This window comes from Heptranchias perlo, chromosome 27 (assembly GCF_035084215.1).
Source record: "Heptranchias perlo isolate sHepPer1 chromosome 27, sHepPer1.hap1, whole genome shotgun sequence".
NCBI lineage: Eukaryota > Metazoa > Chordata > Chondrichthyes > Hexanchiformes > Hexanchidae > Heptranchias > Heptranchias perlo.
This window is the reverse complement of record NC_090351.1, coordinates 8,222,598-8,244,634: the sequence shown is the minus strand read 5'-3', so window position 1 is coordinate 8,244,634 and position 22,037 is coordinate 8,222,598. Positions and strand designations below refer to the sequence as shown.

Here is a 22,037-nt window from a genome sequence, read left to right as displayed (position 1 = left end):
TAATTGGCCATTGTAACCTAACCTCAACACCACTCAGCACCAAATCCCTCCAATGGCAGGTGTTGATATGAAGGATGGAGAAGGGATTTCTGGCAGGAGTGAGGGCTAAGACTTTAGCAATAGGGGTGAAGTTTGGAAATGAGGGGGTGAACAAATAACCTAAAACTTTCTCACATGCCTCTGGGTGTCAGACAGATGTTTGAGAGAACCTTCCCTGAGATGAATTAAATAAATAGGGTAGGAAAAAAATTCTCCTGATTCTAGGTTTCCTTAAAAGGATTCTTACCAGAAAATGTACAAAATAGTTTATTTCATTCAAAACAACCCACAGTAAAATGCATACAATAACAATCGGATTTACATTTAAATGGCTTGGTCATTATCGTTCTGATCATCCAGGTCGTTGTGTTTATCCATTCAAAGGTATTTGCTGTTTTGTTTTATATAACTTCCCTGCACTCTTTTTCTAACAATAATGACTTTGTCCAACAAAAGTGATCTACTTCTCTCTCCTTTACCTTTCTTCGGTTAAGTTTAAAAGTGTTATCAAACTTTCATCCCTCCTTTAACATGTCCATCAACAGTCAGCTTAACGCTAAACTCCCAACTCGAGCACTTCCCAGCTTTCCTGAATAAGAATGCAGAACCGTTCAGATCCATCCACACGATGCTACCTTTGTTGCATTTCAATGCTTCACGTTATAACAGAATAAACTCGGGACCACTCGCAGGTCTGGAACGTGTCAGGCCTTAACACTGCCCTGAATAGTGAATAATGCCAAGAGGTTTAAACTGCGGGTTCAAACGAGACAAATACATCGACCAAACGTCAAGGCCAGTTTGAATCTGGCTATAGTTTAGTAGGGAGTCAGTATAATATAACAGCTGGTTACTTTCCTAATCTTGTCCTAATGCTTCATCCCTTTGAGTAAATTAATGCGACTTTATTTCAGGTTGTGTAAAAGTCACACTGGCTGAAGGGTTTTTAATTTTTTTTTGGATTTTAAGAAAGATGTGGAATTGATTTTAATAACGCATTTCTTTACCAGGACTTGATACGATTTACTGAGGACATTTGAAATCCCGCTCCCGGATCAGACTCTCAGCCATTTGGACCTCTACCAAAACCAGGTGAGCAGACCCGGGCAATCTGATCATTCATTAAACACTGCATGGTTTTATTATCACATATATTTCTGCCAAATGGTGTGTATGTTTACAGGAGTCTGGATAATAAATCATAATGTTGAGGAGGATAACAAATAGGGACATCGGGTGTTGGGATTTTGAAACCTATAGGCGATTGGACTCTTCAAAAATACCGTCTGAAAGTTGATGAATGAACTCATTCTGTAATGTTGGTGTCACACCCGGCAAGGGAACAGTTAGGAATTGGAATAACACCCACCACATGTTATTACAGATCGCCTTATTTCACATGTGATAGAAACAGTGTTACAAAAATACAAATGCTGGAAATCTGAAATAAGATCAAAGTGCACAGCGAATGTAAAAGAAACATAGATTATCGTTTGGGGTGTCGACCCCTTTTTGAAACCATCATGATGGATGTCCAGCATTTTTATTTTTAATGTATGTTTTACACAAGCTAATGTCTTATAATTTCATATTAATTGATGGAAAGAAGACGAGTGTATACAGTTATGGATATACTGTGTCACAGTTATTTACAAACAAGATACTGTTGAAAATTAAATTCAAAATAAAGAGACAGATAAAACAGACCTCTTGTGAGAGGAGGAACAGTTAACAGGGTCTAAGTTAACGTGACCGAGGCTTTTTATCCCGCTGTTTCTAAGTTCAATTTTCCTACCAAAAGATGGGTCAGCAAAACACCACTCCCAAACCAAAATCACTTTATAGCAACGGCTCATCCAGTAATTAAGGTATCACCAGAGCTCAACTTTAACGATTCTTCAGTTCTCTCTGGGTCTTAGAAACTTATCCCGTGAAATGAAGAGTATTCGAAGCGAATAAAGAGGTCAGTAGAACTTTGTGAATATTCGCAGTCTTGACTTTTTCTTTGCAAAAGAGCAAGAAATTATTGTGGTAAAGTTTACCCTCAAGAAGCAATTGGCAAAAAAGATAAGCGTTTTATTCTCACATTGCTTATCAAATATCTCTGTAGAAACTCAGAGCTCTCAGCTCTGGCTGCACAAATATAACTCCGCAATGTGTCATTGTGCTAATGGTGAAGATCAGGCTGAACCACTACCGAGGCGGCTCTTCATTAAATTACAGGGAATCCAACCTTTTTAAGGACCCAGAATTTGCTGGCGAAATAACGGTGAGGTTGATGGCACTCGCTGTTTATTTATGTGTAAATGGTACAGCAACTTCAGGCCGGGGGCAGATGCAAGGTTAAACTCAAATGTCCAAAAGTTGCTGCCCGAGATGTGCTGCTCTGCCGTTAGCTTTGCGAAAACAGCATCTCACCATTCAAATGCATTGAATGTCCTGAAGTTGCTGTATTTGTGCAGTAGATAGGAACTAAACTGGCCACAGAAAGTTAAGTCTAGTCATTTCAAGCCTAAATAGCCTTTTAACCACGTGATAAGTGTTAATTACTGCTAGTCAACCTCTCTGGCACTGAAAATTAACTATTACAAGTGTGGAGTCTCATTCCTTCAGGTTTTAATTGTTGGAGATTTTAAAAATGTCAAATTTAAATTTTTAAAATTTCTTACTTTTTCTTTCTGTCTCTTTTCTCTTTCTCTCTTAATTCAATCTTTCCTTCCTTCTCTTTATTTCACTTTCTGTACCTGATTTGACTTTGAATTCACCCACTCCAATTTACACTTCCTTCTCAGTCCTTGCGCTGTTTATTTCTCAATCCTTCAATCTGATTGGTTAAGGAGATACCCAGTTGCTTGCCCTGTTCACTCCGGTCCCAGATGCCCTGTTTCCCTCGCTGTGCTGTTATCAGCTCGCACTTTCAGCAACTTAACCACGCAAAAAAATTTTTAAAAACTAAATATGCAAGGGCCAGCCAAACTTATGGCAAACGCCACTAGATTCCCTGCTACAGCAAAATCTGGGCCTAGGTGAATGCAGTAGCATTTGCAAACTGCAGGCAAGTGTCACGTGATCAAACAGCACATGACTACACCTCCAGGATTACGTCCAACCAGAGTTGGCAACCCTAATTCAGTGCTGACAGGAGAGGAGGTAAAGTTTAAATGCTTAAAAAGCCTCTTTAAAAAAAAGTGGCCAGATGCACTCTAAAATCTGGAGGTTTGAATATTTCGATACAACAATAACAAATTGCATTTATATAGCACCTTTAACATAGTAAAATGCCCCAAGGCACTTCACAGGAGCGATTATCAAACAAAATTTGACACCGAGCCACATAAGGAGATATTAGGACAGGTGACCAAAAGTTTGGTAGCATCTTAGAGGAGAGAGAGTTGGAGAGGCGGAAAGGTTTAAGAAGGGAATTCCAGAGCTTAGGGCCTACGCAACTGAAGGCACGGCCGCCAATGGGGGAGCGATTAAAATTGGGGATGCGCAAGAGGCCAGAATTGGAAGAGCGCAGGGATCTCGGAGGGTTGTAGGGGTGGAGGAGGTTATAGAGATAGGGAGGGGCGAGGCCATGGAGGGATTTGAAAACAAGGATGAGAATTTTAAAATGGAGGTGTTCCCAGACAAGGAGCCAATGTAGGTCAGCGAGCACTGGGGTGATGAGTGAACAGGACTTGGTGCGGGTTGGGATACGGGCAGCAGAGTTTTGGATGAGCTCAAGTTCACGGAGGGTGGAAGATGGGAGGACGGCCAGGAGAGCATTGGAATAGTCCAGTTTGGATATGAAGCAGTGCACTGAGATAAGAGCAATCCTTTCACCTCTCATCTTTGTCACTAAAATTGAAATTAAAACTAAATTTCTTTTGGAAAACTAAGTTCGTAACACAATACAGCTGTGGAGCACATGTGGGAAATTAAAATCGTCCCAAAGTTCAAGTTGCCCTCATGCTCCAGTTTATTATTTCTCACCATTTCTTGTGACCCGTGAGTTGTGTGACAAGTGAGACTATAATTAATGCTTTTGAAATGTACATTTTGGAAAAGTTCCTGAAAAGGTTGGTGTAAAAATAGGGAGTGCGAAAAGGAAATTTCTGACTAATTTTTTTTTTGCACGATTAAAGCTAAAATCTGACTGAAATTTTGGAACAAAATACTCGTCTCCAACCAGGGCTACAGTTCTTCTGGAGACAATAAAAAGATTAAGACTAAATCTCGACGATCAAGATTAAAACTGAAATTTAAATTATTTCTCGGACCAAAGCAAGCAGTCAGAATATTTCCCCCCACATCTACAAGGCATGCTAAAGACACCCATTATCTCCTTTTTTGGTTCCTTGAATCCAGTATTATATTCCTGAAAATTGGATGGGAGACTCATAGAGCTAGGAGTGTGGATCCCACACAAGCCGAGTGTAAAACTGCCCAGAACAGCAGCTATAAACGGTTCCTCCCAACGGCTGATCTGAGTGAGCCTGGCAGTCTTACAGTGGAGGGGATATTGTCTACTCCCACGCTCCTGGTCCCTTGGGATTTTACAGCCCATTAAAACCAGATAACCAGAAGCGCAAAGTCTCTCCCCAAGACTACGCCCCCCCCCACCTCTTCTTTGTGGGTTGCAGCCAGCTGTGTGGGACCCGCACTCGGAGAACCCAGTGACCCCGGCACAGGTCCCACACATTATACTTTTTCTTTCAGCTAGCAGAATAGCTGCTCTTCATCTGGTTAAACTGAGTTACTTTGTGTGCAGAAACTTGCCTCTTCCACACCCAACCGCCTAGAGACGTTTAAACATGAATCTTAGTCGAAACAGGAAACAGTATAGTGGGATTAACCCTGTGCAGTCTCCTGTTCTTCCCTCCTCCCCTCCCCTCCATACGCTGACTCCTTCTGGGGCACCAACTGTCCTCGACTACCTCCACCCAAATGGCCTTTCTCCATGAGGGAGCCTGGACAGTCGAGGGGCCATTTTATATCTTCACACTTCCAGTGAGGAGAAGTTGGGAAAATGACCTGTTGTGTGTCAGCAGATACATAGAAGTGGAAATGGTGGAACTGTATCACAGGCCACATTCCGAGGCTGCCCTCACGCACGTGCAGTTCCAGCAGGGATCTCTGGAAAGCCATTGGGACAGGAAACGCTGGCTACACTCTCCTTCCCTACATGAACCGTAGCACCTCCTACTGTCACTTTAGCTGAGATCAACTAACTCATCACAGACTTTCAGGTCTGTACCACTCAGCTACTCACCAGCTAAGCTTTCTCAGCTTTCAGGGAGCCTCATGTTTGGGCCTCTCTTATAAATGTACTGGATTATAGATTGTGTTGTGTATTTTTTTAAAAATGTGCGTGAATATTTAACCAGTGAGAGTAAAGGTCAGTGAAGAATCTCACCACTGTAAAGGTGTAGTAGGATACAGCTTTCCCATTGGGTGAGCTCCAATACTAGCTGTGACATCCTGGGAAGGCAGAGAGGGAAGGTCAGACATTCCCCGCAGGGGAGAGGGGAGGGGTCTCACTGGGAAGGCAGAGAGGGATGGTCAGACATTCCCCGCAGGGGAGAGGGGAGGGGTCTCACTGGGAAGGCAGAGAGGGATGGTCAGACATTCCCCGCAGGGGAGAGGGGTGGGGTCTCACTGGGAAGGCAGAGAGGGATGGTCAGACATTCCCCGCAGGGGAGAGGGGAGGGGTCTCACTGGGAAGGCAGAGAGGGATGGTCAGACATTCCCCGCAGGGGAGAGGGGTGGGGTCTCACTGGGAAGGCAGAGAGGGATGGTCAGACATTCCCCGCAGGGGAGAGGGGAGGGGTCTCACTGGGAAGGCAGAGAGGGATGGTCAGACATTCCCCACAGGGGAGAGGGGAGGGGTCTCACTGGGAAGGCAGAGAGGGATGGTCAGACATTCCCCACAGGGGAGAGGGGAGGGGTCTCACTGGGAAGGCAGAGAGGGATGGTCAGACATTCCCCGCAGGGTAGAGGGGAGGGGTCTCACTGGGAAGGCAGAGAGGGATGGTCAGACATTCCCCGCAGGGTAGAGGGGAGGGGTCTCACTGGGAAGGCAGAGAGGGATGGTCAGACATTCCCCACAGGGGAGAGGGGTGGGGTCTCACTGGGAAGGCAGAGAGGGATGGTCAGACATTCCCCGCAGGGGAGAGGGGAGGGGTCTCACTGGGAAGGCAGAGAGGGATGGTCAGACATTCCCCACAGGGGAGAGGGGAGGGGTCTCACTGGGAAGGCAGAGAGGGATGGTCAGACATTCCCCGCAGGGGAGAGGGGTGGGGTCTCACTGGGAAGGCAGAGAGGGATGGTCAGACATTCCCCGCAGGGGAGAGGGGAGGGGTCTCACTGGGAAGGCAGAGAGGGATGGTCAGACTTTCCCCACAGGGGAGAGGGGTGGGGTCTCCCCTGGGAAGGTATAGAGGGAAGGCCAGGCTTTCCCCGCAGAGGAGAGGGGCGGGGTCTCCCTGGGAAGGCAGAGAGGGAAGGCCAGACTTTCCCCGCAGGGGAGAGGGGAGGGGTCTCCCTAGGCAGGCAGAGACGTGTCAGACATTCCCCACAGTGGGGTGGGGAGGGGTCTCCCTGGGAAGGTAGAGAGGGAAGGTCAGACATTGCCCACAGTTGAGAGGGGTGGGGTCTCCCTGGGAAGGCAGAGAGGGAAGGCCAGACATTCCCCACAGGGGAGAGGGGAGGGGTCTCCCTGGGAAGGCAGAGAGGGAAGGCCAGACATTCCCCAAAGTGAGGTGGGGAGGGGTCTCCCTGAGTCTTCCCTCCAACTTTCAACACCACTCACAGAATGATATTGGCTGAACCATACAGGCAACTCTTGCGCCTCTAGTGTCTGCTGGGGTTTGGAGTGCGGGGGGACTGGTGAAGAGAACAAAAGTCTGCGCTGAGTCAACTGATCTCAGCTGGGGTGACACTGGGGGCCTTTAGAGCACGCTCAGTGACCCCAGGCTTCAGAAGGTCAAAAGTTCAGTCAGGGTTCCTACACCTGATTGCTTGTGACTCCTGCTGGAAAGCAAACATGTGCTCTTTTGGGTGAGGGCAGAATTGGACTCGTCTGTGATGTCCCTATAGTGGAATAGCCTGGTGACATTCACCGACTGGGGCCAAGGATGAATGGGCACTTTGGCGAGGTACCGATGTATCATGGAGCCATACCCCAGCAGGAGTCAGCACCAGGAGGAGCGAGGGAAAATGAAGTGCTTCAACTCTGCAGAATTTTCTTTTGTAATGTGGAAATGGTTAGTCATGGACTAAATGATGAGCAGACTGGAGCAGGATGTTGGCCTGGAGCATGAGTAACATGCACTCTACTGTTTTCCAGCTTTCCGACGTGCTGACTGGAAGAACACTGAGGACCTTGTCGTGAGTGATAACCTTGCCAACGATGGACAACGAGGCCCACTGTCTCTTTGATAAGTTCCTGCAAGGAAAGACGTGCAGAGAGACGCTGAGCTTATTCCAAGAACTCTGCCACCACCTGCACCTGGATCCCACCGACTATCGCAACTTCTACCAGAAGCTCAAAGGCAGTCTCAACTACTGGAAAGCCAAAGCCCTGTGGGTTAAGCTTGATAAACGAGCGTCACATAACGATTATGAGCAAGGCCGGGCTTGTGCCGGTACAAAGGCAAGTGTCATCCTGTGTGTTAAGTGCGGACTGGAAAATACATGTTGTTTGGGCGCATTGCAATCATTCTACCATATCGCAGACTCAGCCTTTGAATTTAATCTCCTTTTAAAAGGACCAGCTCCACCGGTTTGTGCTCTAATTTCCTTCCCTCTCTCTCTCCCCAAGGTGTGGAGTCTTGCTGGAATTCCATGGGATTCACTTTCCAAGCAGCTCTCTGGATCAAATTTCTAAACACTCTCTCAGCTCTGCTGCCATTTTCCCTTTCACAATTTAGTTTTCCCTTTACATTTTATCTCTTAAATTTTATTTTTGTTCTTTTATAAGTCGATGTTAATTAATTCCCCCTTGCTCTCCCTTCTCGTCAGCCCCTCTCGTGCAGCTGTCTCCCCTCTCCCAGTCCTTCCCTTGGCCGCCTCTTTTCTTCACCGCCTTGATACTCAGCGGTCGCCCCACCTTGATTTCTTCTCTACGTCCTGGTGCCTGCCTGACATCGTCCTCGTCCCCTGCCCGTGGCCCACATGCACCTTGCCTCCATCCGTCCTCACGACCTTTGCCCCCACTTCCCCACTTTTTTTTTGTGACAGTTGATTTCCAACAAAGACACTGCCAACCATTTCTAGTGGGTCCCACACAGCTGACTGAGACAGCTGCTTCAAACCACTAACATTCACCTGAGATGTTAACTGTTTACCTGCGGACACTAGAGAGAGAAGCCGGAGCTCCCTCTTCATTTCAATAACTTATCCCCTTGAGGATTAATTTCTATTCCCATTTCCTGATCTATTTAATACGCTCACGCCATCGGCAAGCTCTCTTCCTCCTTAATTCCAATAAGTACAGAAGCCAGAATTAGTTTTGACTGTAATCTGACCTCAAAAATCTCAATTCCACCCAACCAATCAGTCCGTGATTATTGAGTCTGAAACCAGCTCTTTCATTTCCTCCATTCTAAGTTTACATTTCTCTATTTCCCAATGTGTTCTATGAAACTTCTCAGGCCAGAGGCAATTTATAAGTAGTAACAATAAGTGTATTAGTAGTAATAATAAATTATTATTTATTGCCACAGACAATTTATTAGTAATAATAAATTATTATTTGTTGCCACAGATAATTTATTAGTGGTAATAATAAATTATTATTTATTGCCACAGACAATTTATTAGTAATAATAATAAATTATTATTTATTGCCACAGACAATTTATTAGTGGTAATAATAAATTATTATTTATTGCCACAGATAATTTATTAGTAATAATAATACATTATTATTTATTGCCACAATTTATTAGTGGTAATAATAAATTATTATTTGTTGCCAGAGACAATTTATTAGTGGTAATAATACATTATTATTTATTGCCACAGACAATTTATTAGTGGTAATAATAAATTATTATTTATTGCCACAGACAATTTATTAGTGGTAATAATAAATTATTATTTATTGCCACAGACAATTTATTAGTGGTATAATAATTTATGTTTATCCGACGCCCATTACACAAACTAAAACCCCAGCCAGGGTTACAGCCTCCTGCTCAACCACCCTAACTTCAGCAAAACATCGATGGGAACCCAGTTTATGCGTCTTTCCCTGATTTTCGCCAATCATCTGTCGAAGTTACGGTGCCCAATCAGGAGAACCCCACCCTCCCCAGGAAATTCCTGACTATTATTCTGAGCAAAATTATACAAATTATAATACCTTTCAAAGCTCACGAGGGACAGATGATATCAGATATCAGGCTTACTACAGACTGCCAAAAAGCAGATTGTTCCATTGGATGGGGGGTTGGGATTTATAGCAAGGGCCAAAAACCCTTGGGAAAAATGTAATACTTTTTTTCCATTCATTCTCGGGATGTGAGCTACCTTCTTGTTGAACCACTGCAGCCTGTGTGGTATTTCTTTGTAGCGGTTTGATACAACTGAGTGGCTCACTAGACCACTTCAGAGGGCAGTTCAGGGTCAACCGCCATATTGGTGTAGGAGCAGGGCTCAGAGACAGGGTTACAACACTGTAGGGTTGAACCTTTGACCCGCATTCCTGTTGAGCTAGTCCCCCCAACCAGAGCAAGTCTCCCGCCCAGTGCGAGTCCCCCCCCAGAGCGAGTCCCTCCCGGAGTGAGTGTTATCCCCCCCGCAGAGCAAGCAAGTCCCACCCAAGAGCAAGAGTGTCCCCACCCAGAGTGAGCCCCCCCCACCCTCCCCCAGAGCGAGTGTCCTACGTTGCCAAGATGTTACTGTTTATATAGAAGGGTAGATTTTCCTTCGAGGTACGTCTCCCATCGTGGGCACATATCAGCAAATCGTGGGTGATATGCCCGTGGTTTTCTAACACCTGCTCATGGTGGGTGAGGTTTCTCTCCGTGGGCACGTGTTCAGAAAATTTACCCGACAATGTCGAAATATCAAGATTGCTTATTCAGAAGTCCCTTCCTTATTTGAATAATGGTAGATTCCACCATCCCTCCTTTTTCTGCTGTTCTCATTCTCTCTCAGATTCGTAGAAGAACGTAGAATTTATAGCAACAGGCCATTCGGCCCATCAGGTCTATGCCCGTGTTTATGCTCAACACAAGCCTCCTCCCATTCTACTTCATCTAACCCTATCAGCCTAACCTTCTATTCCTTTCTCCCTCATGTGTTTATCTAGCTTCCCCTTTAATGCATCGATGCTGGTCGCCTCAACCACACTTGTGGGAGCGAGTTCCTCATTCTAACCACTCTCTGGGTAAAGAAGTTTCTCCTTAATTCCCTATTGGATTTCTTAGTGACTATCTTATATTTATGGCCCCTAGTTCTGGTCTCCCCCTTCACTGACTGCCCCCCCACCCCCCCACAAGGAACCAGGCGAAAGTGGGGCCCATCTTTGGGGGAGGGGTCAGGGCTGGGGTCAGGGCCTGGAGCCCCAAAGATGGGAGGGCTGAAACTTTTTCTTTAAGGGTTTCAAGCGGGCCTCTTTGTAAAGAGGGCGGCAGGAGCAAACGGATTGTTACACAGTCGGGGGTGGGGGGGGATGGTGGGGATAGTACCTAACACCTTCAGCCAACTGCTCAGCTTCCGCTAGCATTACTGGGGTCCTGGGTTGGGGACGTTACAGATGCACCCTCAAACTTGGAGGCCCCTCTCCCTGACCCCATGAACTTTGGCGGGATCAGTGGCAGAGTTCCGAGGCAGATGCGTTCTCGGCATTTCTGCCAGGATTGTGACGTGGATTTACCAGGACAGGGTTTTTGCAGACTATTCCACTACGGAGTGCATCATAGCACTCCCAATCTTGTCCTCACATTTCGTGCAAGGTTTCACCAGGAGTGGGGATCCTGGCTAATTTTCCCTCTCACCGAGACCAATTGCAGCCTTCCTACTGTGTCCAAGGCTGAGATCAGCAAGCTCAGTACAGACCAGGAATTAAAACTGAGGCCTTCTGGTCAACGTGGTTTAGAGCTACAACAGGTGTGTCTTTACCAACTGGAGTATCGGGAGAGCTGCAATTTAGATATTTAAAATGCAAATAATAAGAACAATTTTTCTGCCATAATCAGGTAGGATGGGTCAGATTGGCCAGGCTTGGGTCTTCTTGACTTGGGTAGGGTTGGGTGCAGTCACGTTGGGTCGGATAGGGTTGGGTGCAGTCACGTTGGGTTGGGTAAGGTTGGGTGCAGTCACATTGGGTTGGATAGGGTTGGGTGCAGTCACGTTGGGTTGGGTAGGGTTGGGTGCAGTCACGTTGGGTTGGATAGGGTTGGGTGCAGTCACATTGGGTTGGATAGGGTTGGGTGCAGTCACGTTGGGTTGGATAGGGTTGGGTGCAGTCACGTTGGGTTGGGTAAGGTTGGGTGCAGTCACGTTGGGTCGGATAGGGTTGGGTGCAGTCACGTTGGGTTGGGTAAGGTTGGGTGCAGTCACGTTGGGTTGGGTAAGGTTGGGTGCAGTCACGTTGGGTCGGATAGGGTTGGGTGCAGTCACGTTGGGTTGGGTAGGGTTGGGTGCAGTCACGTTGGGTTGGGTAGGGTTGGGTGCAGTCACGTTGGGTTGGGTAAGGTTGGGTGCAGTCACGTTGGGTTGGGTAAGGTTGGGTGCAGTCACGTTGGGTCGGATAGGGTTGGGTGCAGTCACGTTGGGTTGGGTAGGGTTGGGTGCAGTCACGTTGGGTTGGGTAGGGTTGGGTGCAGTCACGTTGGGTCGGATAGGGTTGGGTGCAGTCACGTTGGGTTGGGTAGGGTTGGGTGCAGTCACGTTGGGTCGGATAGGGTTGGGTGCAGTCACGTTGGGTCGGATAGGGTTGGGTGCAGTCACGTTGGGTTGGGTAGGGTTGGGTGCAGTCACGTTGGGTCGGATAGGGTTGGGTGCAGTCACGTTGGGTTGGATAGGGTTGGGTGCAGTCACGTTGGGTTGGGTAGGGTTGGGTGCAGTCACATTGGGTTGGGTAGGGTTGGGTGCAGTCACATTGGGTTGGATAGGGTTGTGTGCAGTCACGTTGGGTTGGGTAAGGTTGGTGCAGTCATGTTGGGTTGGGTAAGGTTGGTGCAGTCACGTTGGGTTGGATAGGGTTGGGTGCAGTCACATTGGGTTGGATAGGGTTGGGTGCAGTCACATTGGGTTGGATAGGGTTGGGTGCAGTCACATTGGGTTGGATAGGGTTGGGTGCAGTCACGTTGGGTTGGGTAAGGTTGGTGCAGTCACGTTGGGTTGGATAGGGTTGTGTGCAGTCACGTTGGGTTGGATAGGGTTGGGTGCAGTCACATTGGGTTGGATAGGGTTGTGTGCAGTCACGTTGGGTTGGATAGGGTTGGGTGCAGTCACGTTGGGTTGGATAGGGTTGGGTGCAGTCACGTTGGGTTGGATAGGGTTGGGTGCAGTCACGTTGGGTTGGGTAAGGTTGGTGCAGTCACGTTGGGTTGGATAGGGTTGGGTGCAGTCACGTTGGGTTGGATAGGGTTGGGTGCAGTCACGTTGGGTTGGGTAAGGTTGGTGCAGTCATGTTGGGTTGGATAGGGTTGGGTGCAGTCACGTTGGGTTGGATAGGGTTGGGTGCAGTCACGTTGGGTTGGATAGGGTTGGGTGCAGTCACGTTGGGTTGGATAGGGTTGGGTGCAGTCACGTTGGGTTGGGTAAGGTTGGGTGCAGTCACGTTGGGTCGGATAGGGTTGGGTGCAGTCACGTTGGGTTGGGTAAGGTTGGGTGCAATCACGTTGGGTTGGGTAAGGTTGGGTGCAGTCACGTTGGGTCGGATAGGGTTGGGTGCAGTCACGTTGGGTTGGGTAGGGTTGGGTGCAGTCACGTTGGGTTGGGTAGGGTTGGGTGCAGTCACGTTGGGTTGGGTAAGGTTGGGTGCAGTCACGTTGGGTTGGGTAAGGTTGGGTGCAGTCACGTTGGGTCGGATAGGGTTGGGTGCAGTCACGTTGGGTTGGGTAGGGTTGGGTGCAGTCACGTTGGGTTGGGTAGGGTTGGGTGCAGTCACGTTGGGTCGGATAGGGTTGGGTGCAGTCACGTTGGGTTGGGTAGGGTTGGGTGCAGTCACGTTGGGTCGGATAGGGTTGGGTGCAGTCACGTTGGGTCGGATAGGGTTGGGTGCAGTCACGTTGGGTTGGGTAGGGTTGGGTGCAGTCACGTTGGGTCGGATAGGGTTGGGTGCAGTCACGTTGGGTTGGATAGGGTTGGGTGCAGTCACGTTGGGTTGGGTAGGGTTGGGTGCAGTCACATTGGGTTGGGTAGGGTTGGGTGCAGTCACATTGGGTTGGATAGGGTTGTGTGCAGTCACGTTGGGTTGGGTAAGGTTGGTGCAGTCATGTTGGGTTGGGTAAGGTTGGTGCAGTCACGTTGGGTTGGATAGGGTTGGGTGCAGTCACATTGGGTTGGATAGGGTTGGGTGCAGTCACATTGGGTTGGATAGGGTTGGGTGCAGTCACATTGGGTTGGATAGGGTTGGGTGCAGTCACGTTGGGTTGGGTAAGGTTGGTGCAGTCACGTTGGGTTGGATAGGGTTGTGTGCAGTCACGTTGGGTTGGATAGGGTTGGGTGCAGTCACGTTGGGTTGGATAGGGTTGTGTGCAGTCACGTTGGGTTGGATAGGGTTGGGTGCAGTCACGTTGGGTTGGATAGGGTTGGGTGCAGTCACGTTGGGTTGGATAGGGTTGGGTGCAGTCACGTTGGGTTGGGTAAGGTTGGTGCAGTCACGTTGGGTTGGATAGGGTTGGGTGCAGTCACGTTGGGTTGGATAGGGTTGGGTGCAGTCACGTTGGGTTGGGTAAGGTTGGTGCAGTCATGTTGGGTTGGATAGGGTTGGGTGCAGTCACGTTGGGTTGGATAGGGTTGGGTGCAGTCACGTTGGGTTGGATAGGGTTGGGTGCAGTCACGTTGGGTTGGATAGGGTTGGGTGCAGTCACGTTGGGTTGGGTAAGGTTGGGTGCAGTCACGTTGGGTCGGATAGGGTTGGGTGCAGTCACGTTGGGTTGGGTAAGGTTGGGTGCAATCACGTTGGGTTGGGTAAGGTTGGGTGCAGTCACGTTGGGTCGGATAGGGTTGGGTGCAGTCACGTTGGGTTGGGTAGGGTTGGGTGCAGTCACGTTGGGTTGGGTAGGGTTGGGTGCAGTCACGTTGGGTTGGGTAAGGTTGGGTGCAGTCACGTTGGGTTGGGTAAGGTTGGGTGCAGTCACGTTGGGTCGGATAGGGTTGGGTGCAGTCACGTTGGGTTGGGTAGGGTTGGGTGCAGTCACGTTGGGTCGGGTAGGGTTGGGTGCAGTCACGTTGGGTCGGATAGGGTTGGGTGCAGTCACGTTGGGTCGGATAGGGTTGGGTGCAGTCACGTTGGGTTGGGTAGGGTTGGGTGCAGTCACGTTGGGTCGGATAGGGTTGGGTGCAGTCACGTTGGGTTGGATAGGGTTGGGTGCAGTCACGTTGGGTTGGGTAGGGTTGGGTGCAGTCACATTGGGTTGGGTAGGGTTGGGTGCAGTCACATTGGGTTGGATAGGGTTGGGTGCAGTCACGTTGGGTTGGATAGGGTTGGGTGCAGTCACATTGGGTTGGATAGGGTTGGGTGCAGTCACGTTGGGTTGGGTAGGGTTGGGTGCAGTCACATTGGGTTGGGTAGGGTTGGGTGCAGTCACATTGGGTTGGATAGGGTTGTGTGCAGTCACGTTGGGTTGGGTAAGGTTGGTGCAGTCATGTTGGGTTGGGTAAGGTTGGTGCAGTCACGTTGGGTTGGATAGGGTTGGGTGCAGTCACATTGGGTTGGATAGGGTTGGGTGCAGTCACATTGGGTTGGATAGGGTTGGGTGCAGTCACATTGGGTTGGATAGGGTTGGGTGCAGTCACGTTGGGTTGGATAGGGTTGGGTGCAGTCACGTTGGGTTGGATAGGGTTGTGTGCAGTCACGTTGGGTTGGATAGGGTTGGGTGCAGTCACGTTGGGTTGGATAGGGTTGGGTGCAGTCACGTTGGGTTGGGTAAGGTTGGTGCAGTCATGTTGGGTTGGATAGGGTTGGGTGCAGTCACGTTGGGTTGGATAGGGTTGTGTGCAGTCACGTTGGGTTGGATAGGGTTGGGTGCAGTCACGTTGGGTTGGGTAAGGTTGGTGCAGTCATGTTGGGTTGGATAGGGTTGGGTGCAGTCACGTTGGGTTGGGTAAGGTTGGTGCAGTCATGTTGGGTTGGATAGGGTTGGGTGCAGTCACGTTGGGTTGGATAGGGTTGTGTGCAGTCACGTTGGGTTGGGTAGGGTTGGGTGCAGTCACGTTGGGTCGGATCAGGTCAGGTTGAATGGGCGAGGCCAATGTCATGTGTCATTACAATTCATGTCACAATGACAACTACGAGTGCGGAAATGCTTCTGGAGTCCTCATTGAATTACCTTGAACTGTCCTCCTACAGATTATCATTCCAATCCTGCGCCAGCAATTTGCACAGTGAGCAGTTCGCCCACTCTGTCTAGCTGCAGCAGCAGACACACTTCTGCTAATCTTGTCTAGCTGTGACCTTGCCTCTGTGAAACGATGGAATCCCGTGCACACATTCTTCCGATTGTGTTACAGAGGCAGCTCATGTTCCAGTGCTCGGTGGCCCATGTTATTCAGTTTCGCTCACTGTTTCTATAATGGGTGTGGGTGGGAGAGAGGAGGTGATAAAACACTTAAAAGGGGAGTGGGGTGAAGATTTTAGACTTGCTGCCAGAGTGTAAAATTGACGGCTGTGGATCGGCTGCCCGTTATGGAAATTGCCCGTTATAGAAACCGATCGTTATAGAAACCGTCCGTTATAGAAGCCGATCGTTATAGAAACCACCTGATATAGAAGCCGGTCGTTATAGAAACCACCTGATATAGAAGCCGGTCATTATAGAAACCGCCTGATAGAGACCGGTCGTTATAGAAACAGGTCGTTATAGAAACCAATCGTTATAGAAACCGCCCGTTATGGAAGATGATCTTTATAGAAACAACCTGATATAGAAACCGGTCGTTATAGAAACCGCCCGATTTTCATTTCTAATTGTTCAAGTCCCACCTCAGAGACGTGAGCACATAATCTAGGCTGACAGTGGAAATGAAAATCGTGCGGTTTCTATAATGGCCTGTCTCTAAAGCCAGTTTTATGTGCAGAGCAACAAGTTGAAAATCTACCCCTTATTGTGTGATATCACAATATTTGTATGTCGGGACAGAACGCATCGCTGATTAGGTAATTTACTGGGGGGAAGATCCGCTGGTCACTATCTGTAGTGATATTTTTAAGACAATTTCCTCTGTTCAGTATTTTTTGTTGCTTCATACATGACTCCTTTTAGGCCTTTGGTCTTTCACTGGATTTTAGACTGTCTAATTGTTGCTGTTGCAGTGTTTGGTTCTAGGAGCTGGTCCCTGTGGTCTCCGAGCTGCCATTGAGCTTGTGTTTCTTGGAGCCAGAGTCCTTGTTGTGGAGAAGAGAGATAGTTTCTCTCGGAACAATGTTCTCCACCTGTGGCCATTCACCATCCATGACCTGCGAGCCCTTGGAGCCAAGAAATTTTATGGAAAGTTCTGTTCTGGTTCACTTGATCATATCAGTAAGTTCACGGAGACAGTTTACAAGTGAGACTATATAAGTGTGTGTGTGTGTGTGTGTGTGTGTATGTGTGCAAATGCGTGTGTTTGTGTGAATTGAAAAAGGAAAGGAAAGATCTTGCATTTATATAGTGCCTTTCATGACCTCAGGACATCCCAAAGTGCTTTACAGCCCGTGAATTGTTTTTTAAAGTGTAGTCACTGTTGTAATGTAGGGAAATAGCATTCAATTTGTGCACAGCAAGGTCCCACAAACAGCATTGAGATAAATGACCAGATAATCTGTTTTAGTAATGTTGGTTTAGGGATAAATATTGGCCAGGACACCGGGGAGAACTTCCCTGCTCTCCTTTGAATAGTGTCATGGGATATTTTACATCCGTCTGGGAGGGCAGACGGGGAATTGGTTTAACACCTCAGCTGAAAGACGGCACCTCAGACAGTGCAGCACTCCCTCAGTACTCCACTGGGAGTGTTAGCCTAGATTATGTGCTCAAGTCTCTGGATTGGGAGTTGAACCCATGACCTTCTGATTCCGAGGCAAGAATGTTACCACTGATGTGTGAGTGTGTGCACGAGTGTGTGTTTGAATGAGTGTGTGTCTGTGTGCAAGTGTTTGTATGTGAATATGTGTGTGTATGCGAATGTGAGTGTGTGTGTGAATTTGCATGAGTTTGAGTCAGTGTGTGTTACACTTTGCACAGATATTTTTTTCCTGTAATATTGGGTTCCTGTAGAATTGGGAAAAAGTCACATTCATCCTGGAGGGAGCGACAGCCATTAACAGGCATGAAGGGTTTTGATCGAGTAAATAAGGGGAAACTGTTTCCACTGGCAGGAGGGTCGATAACCAGAGGACACAGAGTTAAAATAATTGGCAAAAGAACTAGGGAGGAGATGAGGAGACATTTTTTTATGCAGAGAATTGTTATGATCTGGAATGTGTTACCTGAAAAGGTGATGGAGGCAGATTCAATAATAACTTTCAAAAGGGAATTGGATAAATACACTTGAAAAGGAGACATTTCCAGGACTATGGGGAAAGAGCAGGGGAGTGGGATTAATTGGCTAGCTCTTTCAAAGAGCTGGTACAGGCATGATGGGCTGAATGACCTTCTTCTGTGCTTATGAATCTATGATTAACATATCTTCTGAATTGCTGATTGATTCCGATTGATGTGGTGGTTGCTCATTCGTGTATCCGGTTTTCTGTTCCTTATTCTGTCACTACAGGCATCCGGCAACTGCAGCTAATTCTGCTGAAGGTGGCCCTCATCCTGGGTGTCGAAGTCCATGTAAATGTAGAATATAAAGGATTCAGAGAGCCTCCGAAGGACCAGAAGGAGAAAGGTAAGGTCCTGACATCAAATGATCCCATACAGTGAACTTAACTTGGTTACTCCACACCTGAGGTGATGCAAGATTGTGTCCTGAGGGGTTGAGGTGGGTAGAATCACTCCAAGATGCTACACCTTGGCAGTGAGCTTCTTCATATGTGGAGAATAACTGTGGGAAAAACACTTGCATGGGTAGAATAACCCATACATAGGGGATAATAAACCCAAACATAGAGGGGAATAAACCGAGACATAGGGGATAATAAACCCATACATAGAGGGGAATAAACCCAGATATAGGGGATGATAAACCCATACATAGAGGGGAATAAACCCAGACATAGGGGATGATAAACCCATACATAGAGGGGAATAAACCCATAGATGGGTGATAATAAACCCAGAGATAGGGGGAAATAAACCCATACAAAGAGGGGAATAAAACCATACATAGGCGATAATAAACACATACACGGGGATAATAAACACATACACGGGGATAATAAACACATACATAGTGGATAATAAACTCATAGATAGGGATCGGTGCTGGGTCCGCTGTTATTTGTTATTTATATTAATGATTTGGATGAGAATTTAGGAGGCATGGTTAGTAAGTTTAGATAAATGTGAGGTGATGCATTTTGGGAGATCGAATCGGGCCAGGACCTACTCCGTTAATGGTAGGGCGTTGGGGAGAGTTATAGAACAAAGAGATCTAGGAGTACAGGTTCATAGATCCTTGAAAGTGGAGTCACAGGTGGATAGGGTGGTGAAGAAGGCATTCGGCATGCTTGGTTTCATTGGTCAGAACATTGAATGCAGGAGTTGGGATGTATTGTTGAAGTTGTACAGGGCATTGGTGAGGCCACACTTGGAGTACTGTGTACAGTTCTGGTCACCCTATTATAGAAAGGATATTATTAAACTAGAAAGAGTGCAGAAAAGATTTACTAGGATGCTACCGGGACTTGATGGTTTGACTTATAGGGAGAGGTTAGACAGACTGGGACTTTTTTCCCTGGAGAGTAGGAGGTTAAGGGGTGATCTTATAGAAGTCTATAAAATAATGAGGGGCATAGATAAGGTCGATAGTCAAAATCTTTTCCCAAAGGTAGGGGAGTCTATAACGAGGGGGCATAGATTTAAGGTGAGAGGGGAGAGATACAAAAGGGTCCAGAGGGGCAATTTTTTCACTCAAAGGGTGGTGAGTGTCTGGAACGAGCTGCCAGAGGCAGGTACAATTTTGTCTTTTAAAAAGCATTTGGACAGTTACATGGGTAAGATGGGTATAGAGGGATATGGGCCAAGTGCAGGCAATTGGGACTAGCTTAGTGGTGTAAACTGGGCGACATGGACATGTTGGGCCGAAGGGCCTGTTTCCATGTTGTAACTTCTATGATTCTATGATTCTATAATAAACCCATACAGAGAGGATAATAAACCCATAGATAGAGGATAATAAACACATAGATAGGAGATAATAAACACATAGATAGGGGATAATAAACACATAGATAGGGGATAATAAACGCATAGATAGGGGATAATAAACACAGAGATAGGGGATAATAAACACATACATAGAGGATAATAAACACATACATAGAGGATAATAAACCCATAGATAGGGGATAATAAACACAGAGATAGGGGATAATAAACCCATACATAGAGGATAATAAACCCATAGATAGGGGATAATAAACCCATAGATAGGGGATAATAAACCCATAGATAGGGGATAATAAACACATAGATAGAGGATAATAAACCCACAGATAACGAATAATAAACCCATAGATAGGGGATAATAAACCCATACATAGGGGATAATAAACCCATAGATAACGGATAATAAATCCATAGATAGGGGATAATAAACACATACATAGGGGATAATAAACCCATAGATAGGGGATAATAAACCCATAGATAGGGGATAATAAACCCATAGATAGGGGATAATAAACCCATAGATAGGGGATAATAAACCCATACATAGGGGATAATAAACCCATAGATAACGGATAATAAACCCACAGATAGGGGATAATAAACCCATAGATAGGGGATAATAAACACACAGATAGGGGATAATAAACCCATAGATAGGGGATAATAAACCCATAGACAGGGGATAATAAACCCATAGATAACGGATAATAAACCCATAGATAAGGGATAATAAACACATAGATAGGGGATAACAAACCCATAGATAGGGGATAATAAACCCATAGATAGGAGATAATAAACCCATAGATAGGGGATAATAAACCCATAGATAGGAGATAATAAACCCACAGATAAGGGATAATAAACACATAGATAGAGGATAATAAACCCATAGATAGGGGAAAATAAACCCATAGATAGGAGATAATAAACCCGTGGATAGGGGATAATAAACCCATAGATAGGAGATAATAAACCCATAGATAGGGGATAATAAACCCATAGATAGGGGATAATAAACCCATAGATAGGGGATAATAAACCCATAGATAGGAGATAATAAACCCATAGATAACGGATAATAAACCCATAGATAACGGATAATAAACCCATAGATAGGGGATAATAAACCCATAGATAGGAGATAATAAACACACAGATAGGGGATAATAAACCCATAGATAGGGGATAATAAACCCATAGATAGGGGATAATAAACCCATAGATAACGGATAATAAACCCATAGATAAGGGATAATAAACGCACAGATAGGGGATAACAAACCCATAGATAGGGGATAATAAACCCATAGATAGGAGATAATAAACCCATAGATAGGAGATAATAAACCCATAGATAGGGGATAATAAACACATACATAGAGGATAATAAACACATAGATAGGGGATAATAAACCCATAGATAGGGGATAATAAACCCATAGATAGGGGATAATAAACCCAAAGATAAGGGATAATAAACCCATAGATAGGAGATAATAAACCCATAGATAGGGGATAATAAACCCATAGATAGGGGATAATAAACCCATCGATAAGGGATAATAAACACAGAGATAGGGGATAATAAACACATAGATAGAGGATAATAAACCCATAGATAACGGATAATAAACCCATAGATAGGGGATAATAAACCCATAGATAGGAGATAATAAACCCACAGATAGGGGATAACAAACCCACAGATAGGAGATAATAAACCCATAGATAGGGGATAATAAACCCATAGATAGGGGATAATAAACACATACATAGAGGATAATAAACACATAGATAGGGGATAATAAACCCATAGATAGGGGATAATAAACACATAGATAGAGGATAATAAACACAGAGATAGGGGATAATAAACCCATAGATAAAGGATAATAAACCCATAGATAGGGGATAATGAACACATACATAGAGGATAATAAACCCATAGATAGGGGATAATAAACCCATAGATAGGGGATAATAAACCCATAGATAGGGGATAATAAACCCATCGATAAGGGATAATAAACACAGAGATAGGGGATAATAAACACATAGATAGAGGATAATAAACCCATAGATAACGGATAATAAACCCATAGATAGGGGATAATAAATCCATAGATAGGGGATAATAAACCCATAGATAGGGGATAATAAACCCTTAGATAGGGGATAATAAACCCATAGATAGGGGATAATAAACACATAGATAGGGGATAATAAACCCTTAGATAGGGGATAATAAACCCATAGATAGGGGATAATAAACCCATAGATAGGGGATAATAAACCCTTCGATAGGGGATAATAAACCCATAGATAGGGGATAACAAACCCATAGATCGGGAATAATAAACCTAGAGATAGCGGATAACAAACACATAGATAACGGATAATAAACCCATAGATAGGGGATAATAAACCCATAGATCGGGAATAATAAACCCATAGATAGGGGATAATAAACACATAGATAACGGATAATAAACCCATAGATAGGGGATAATAAACCCA

The 22,037-nt window shown here is 46.1% G+C and overlaps 2 protein-coding genes across 5 annotated transcripts in view; one reads left to right on the top strand and one right to left on the bottom strand.

The window, feature by feature from the left end:
* LOC137344377 (F-actin-monooxygenase mical1-like) overlaps positions 1–22,037 on the top strand; it is a 130,208-nt gene that overhangs the window by 10,519 nt on the left and 97,652 nt on the right. For all 4 annotated transcript variants that reach the window (XM_068007274.1, XM_068007273.1, XM_068007271.1 and 1 more), the window contains 4 exons: positions 1,050–1,131; positions 7,370–7,675; positions 16,517–16,724; positions 17,956–18,072. In XM_068007274.1, the coding sequence (XP_067863375.1) occupies positions 7,433–7,675; positions 16,517–16,724; positions 17,956–18,072 (568 nt within the window). In that variant the 5' untranslated portion in view covers positions 1,050–1,131; positions 7,370–7,432. The remainder of the gene's footprint in view (positions 1–1,049; positions 1,132–7,369; positions 7,676–16,516; positions 16,725–17,955; positions 18,073–22,037) is intronic.
* rpl10a (ribosomal protein L10a) overlaps positions 1–22,037 on the bottom strand; it is a 142,407-nt gene that overhangs the window by 55,014 nt on the left and 65,356 nt on the right. The window lies entirely within an intron of this gene.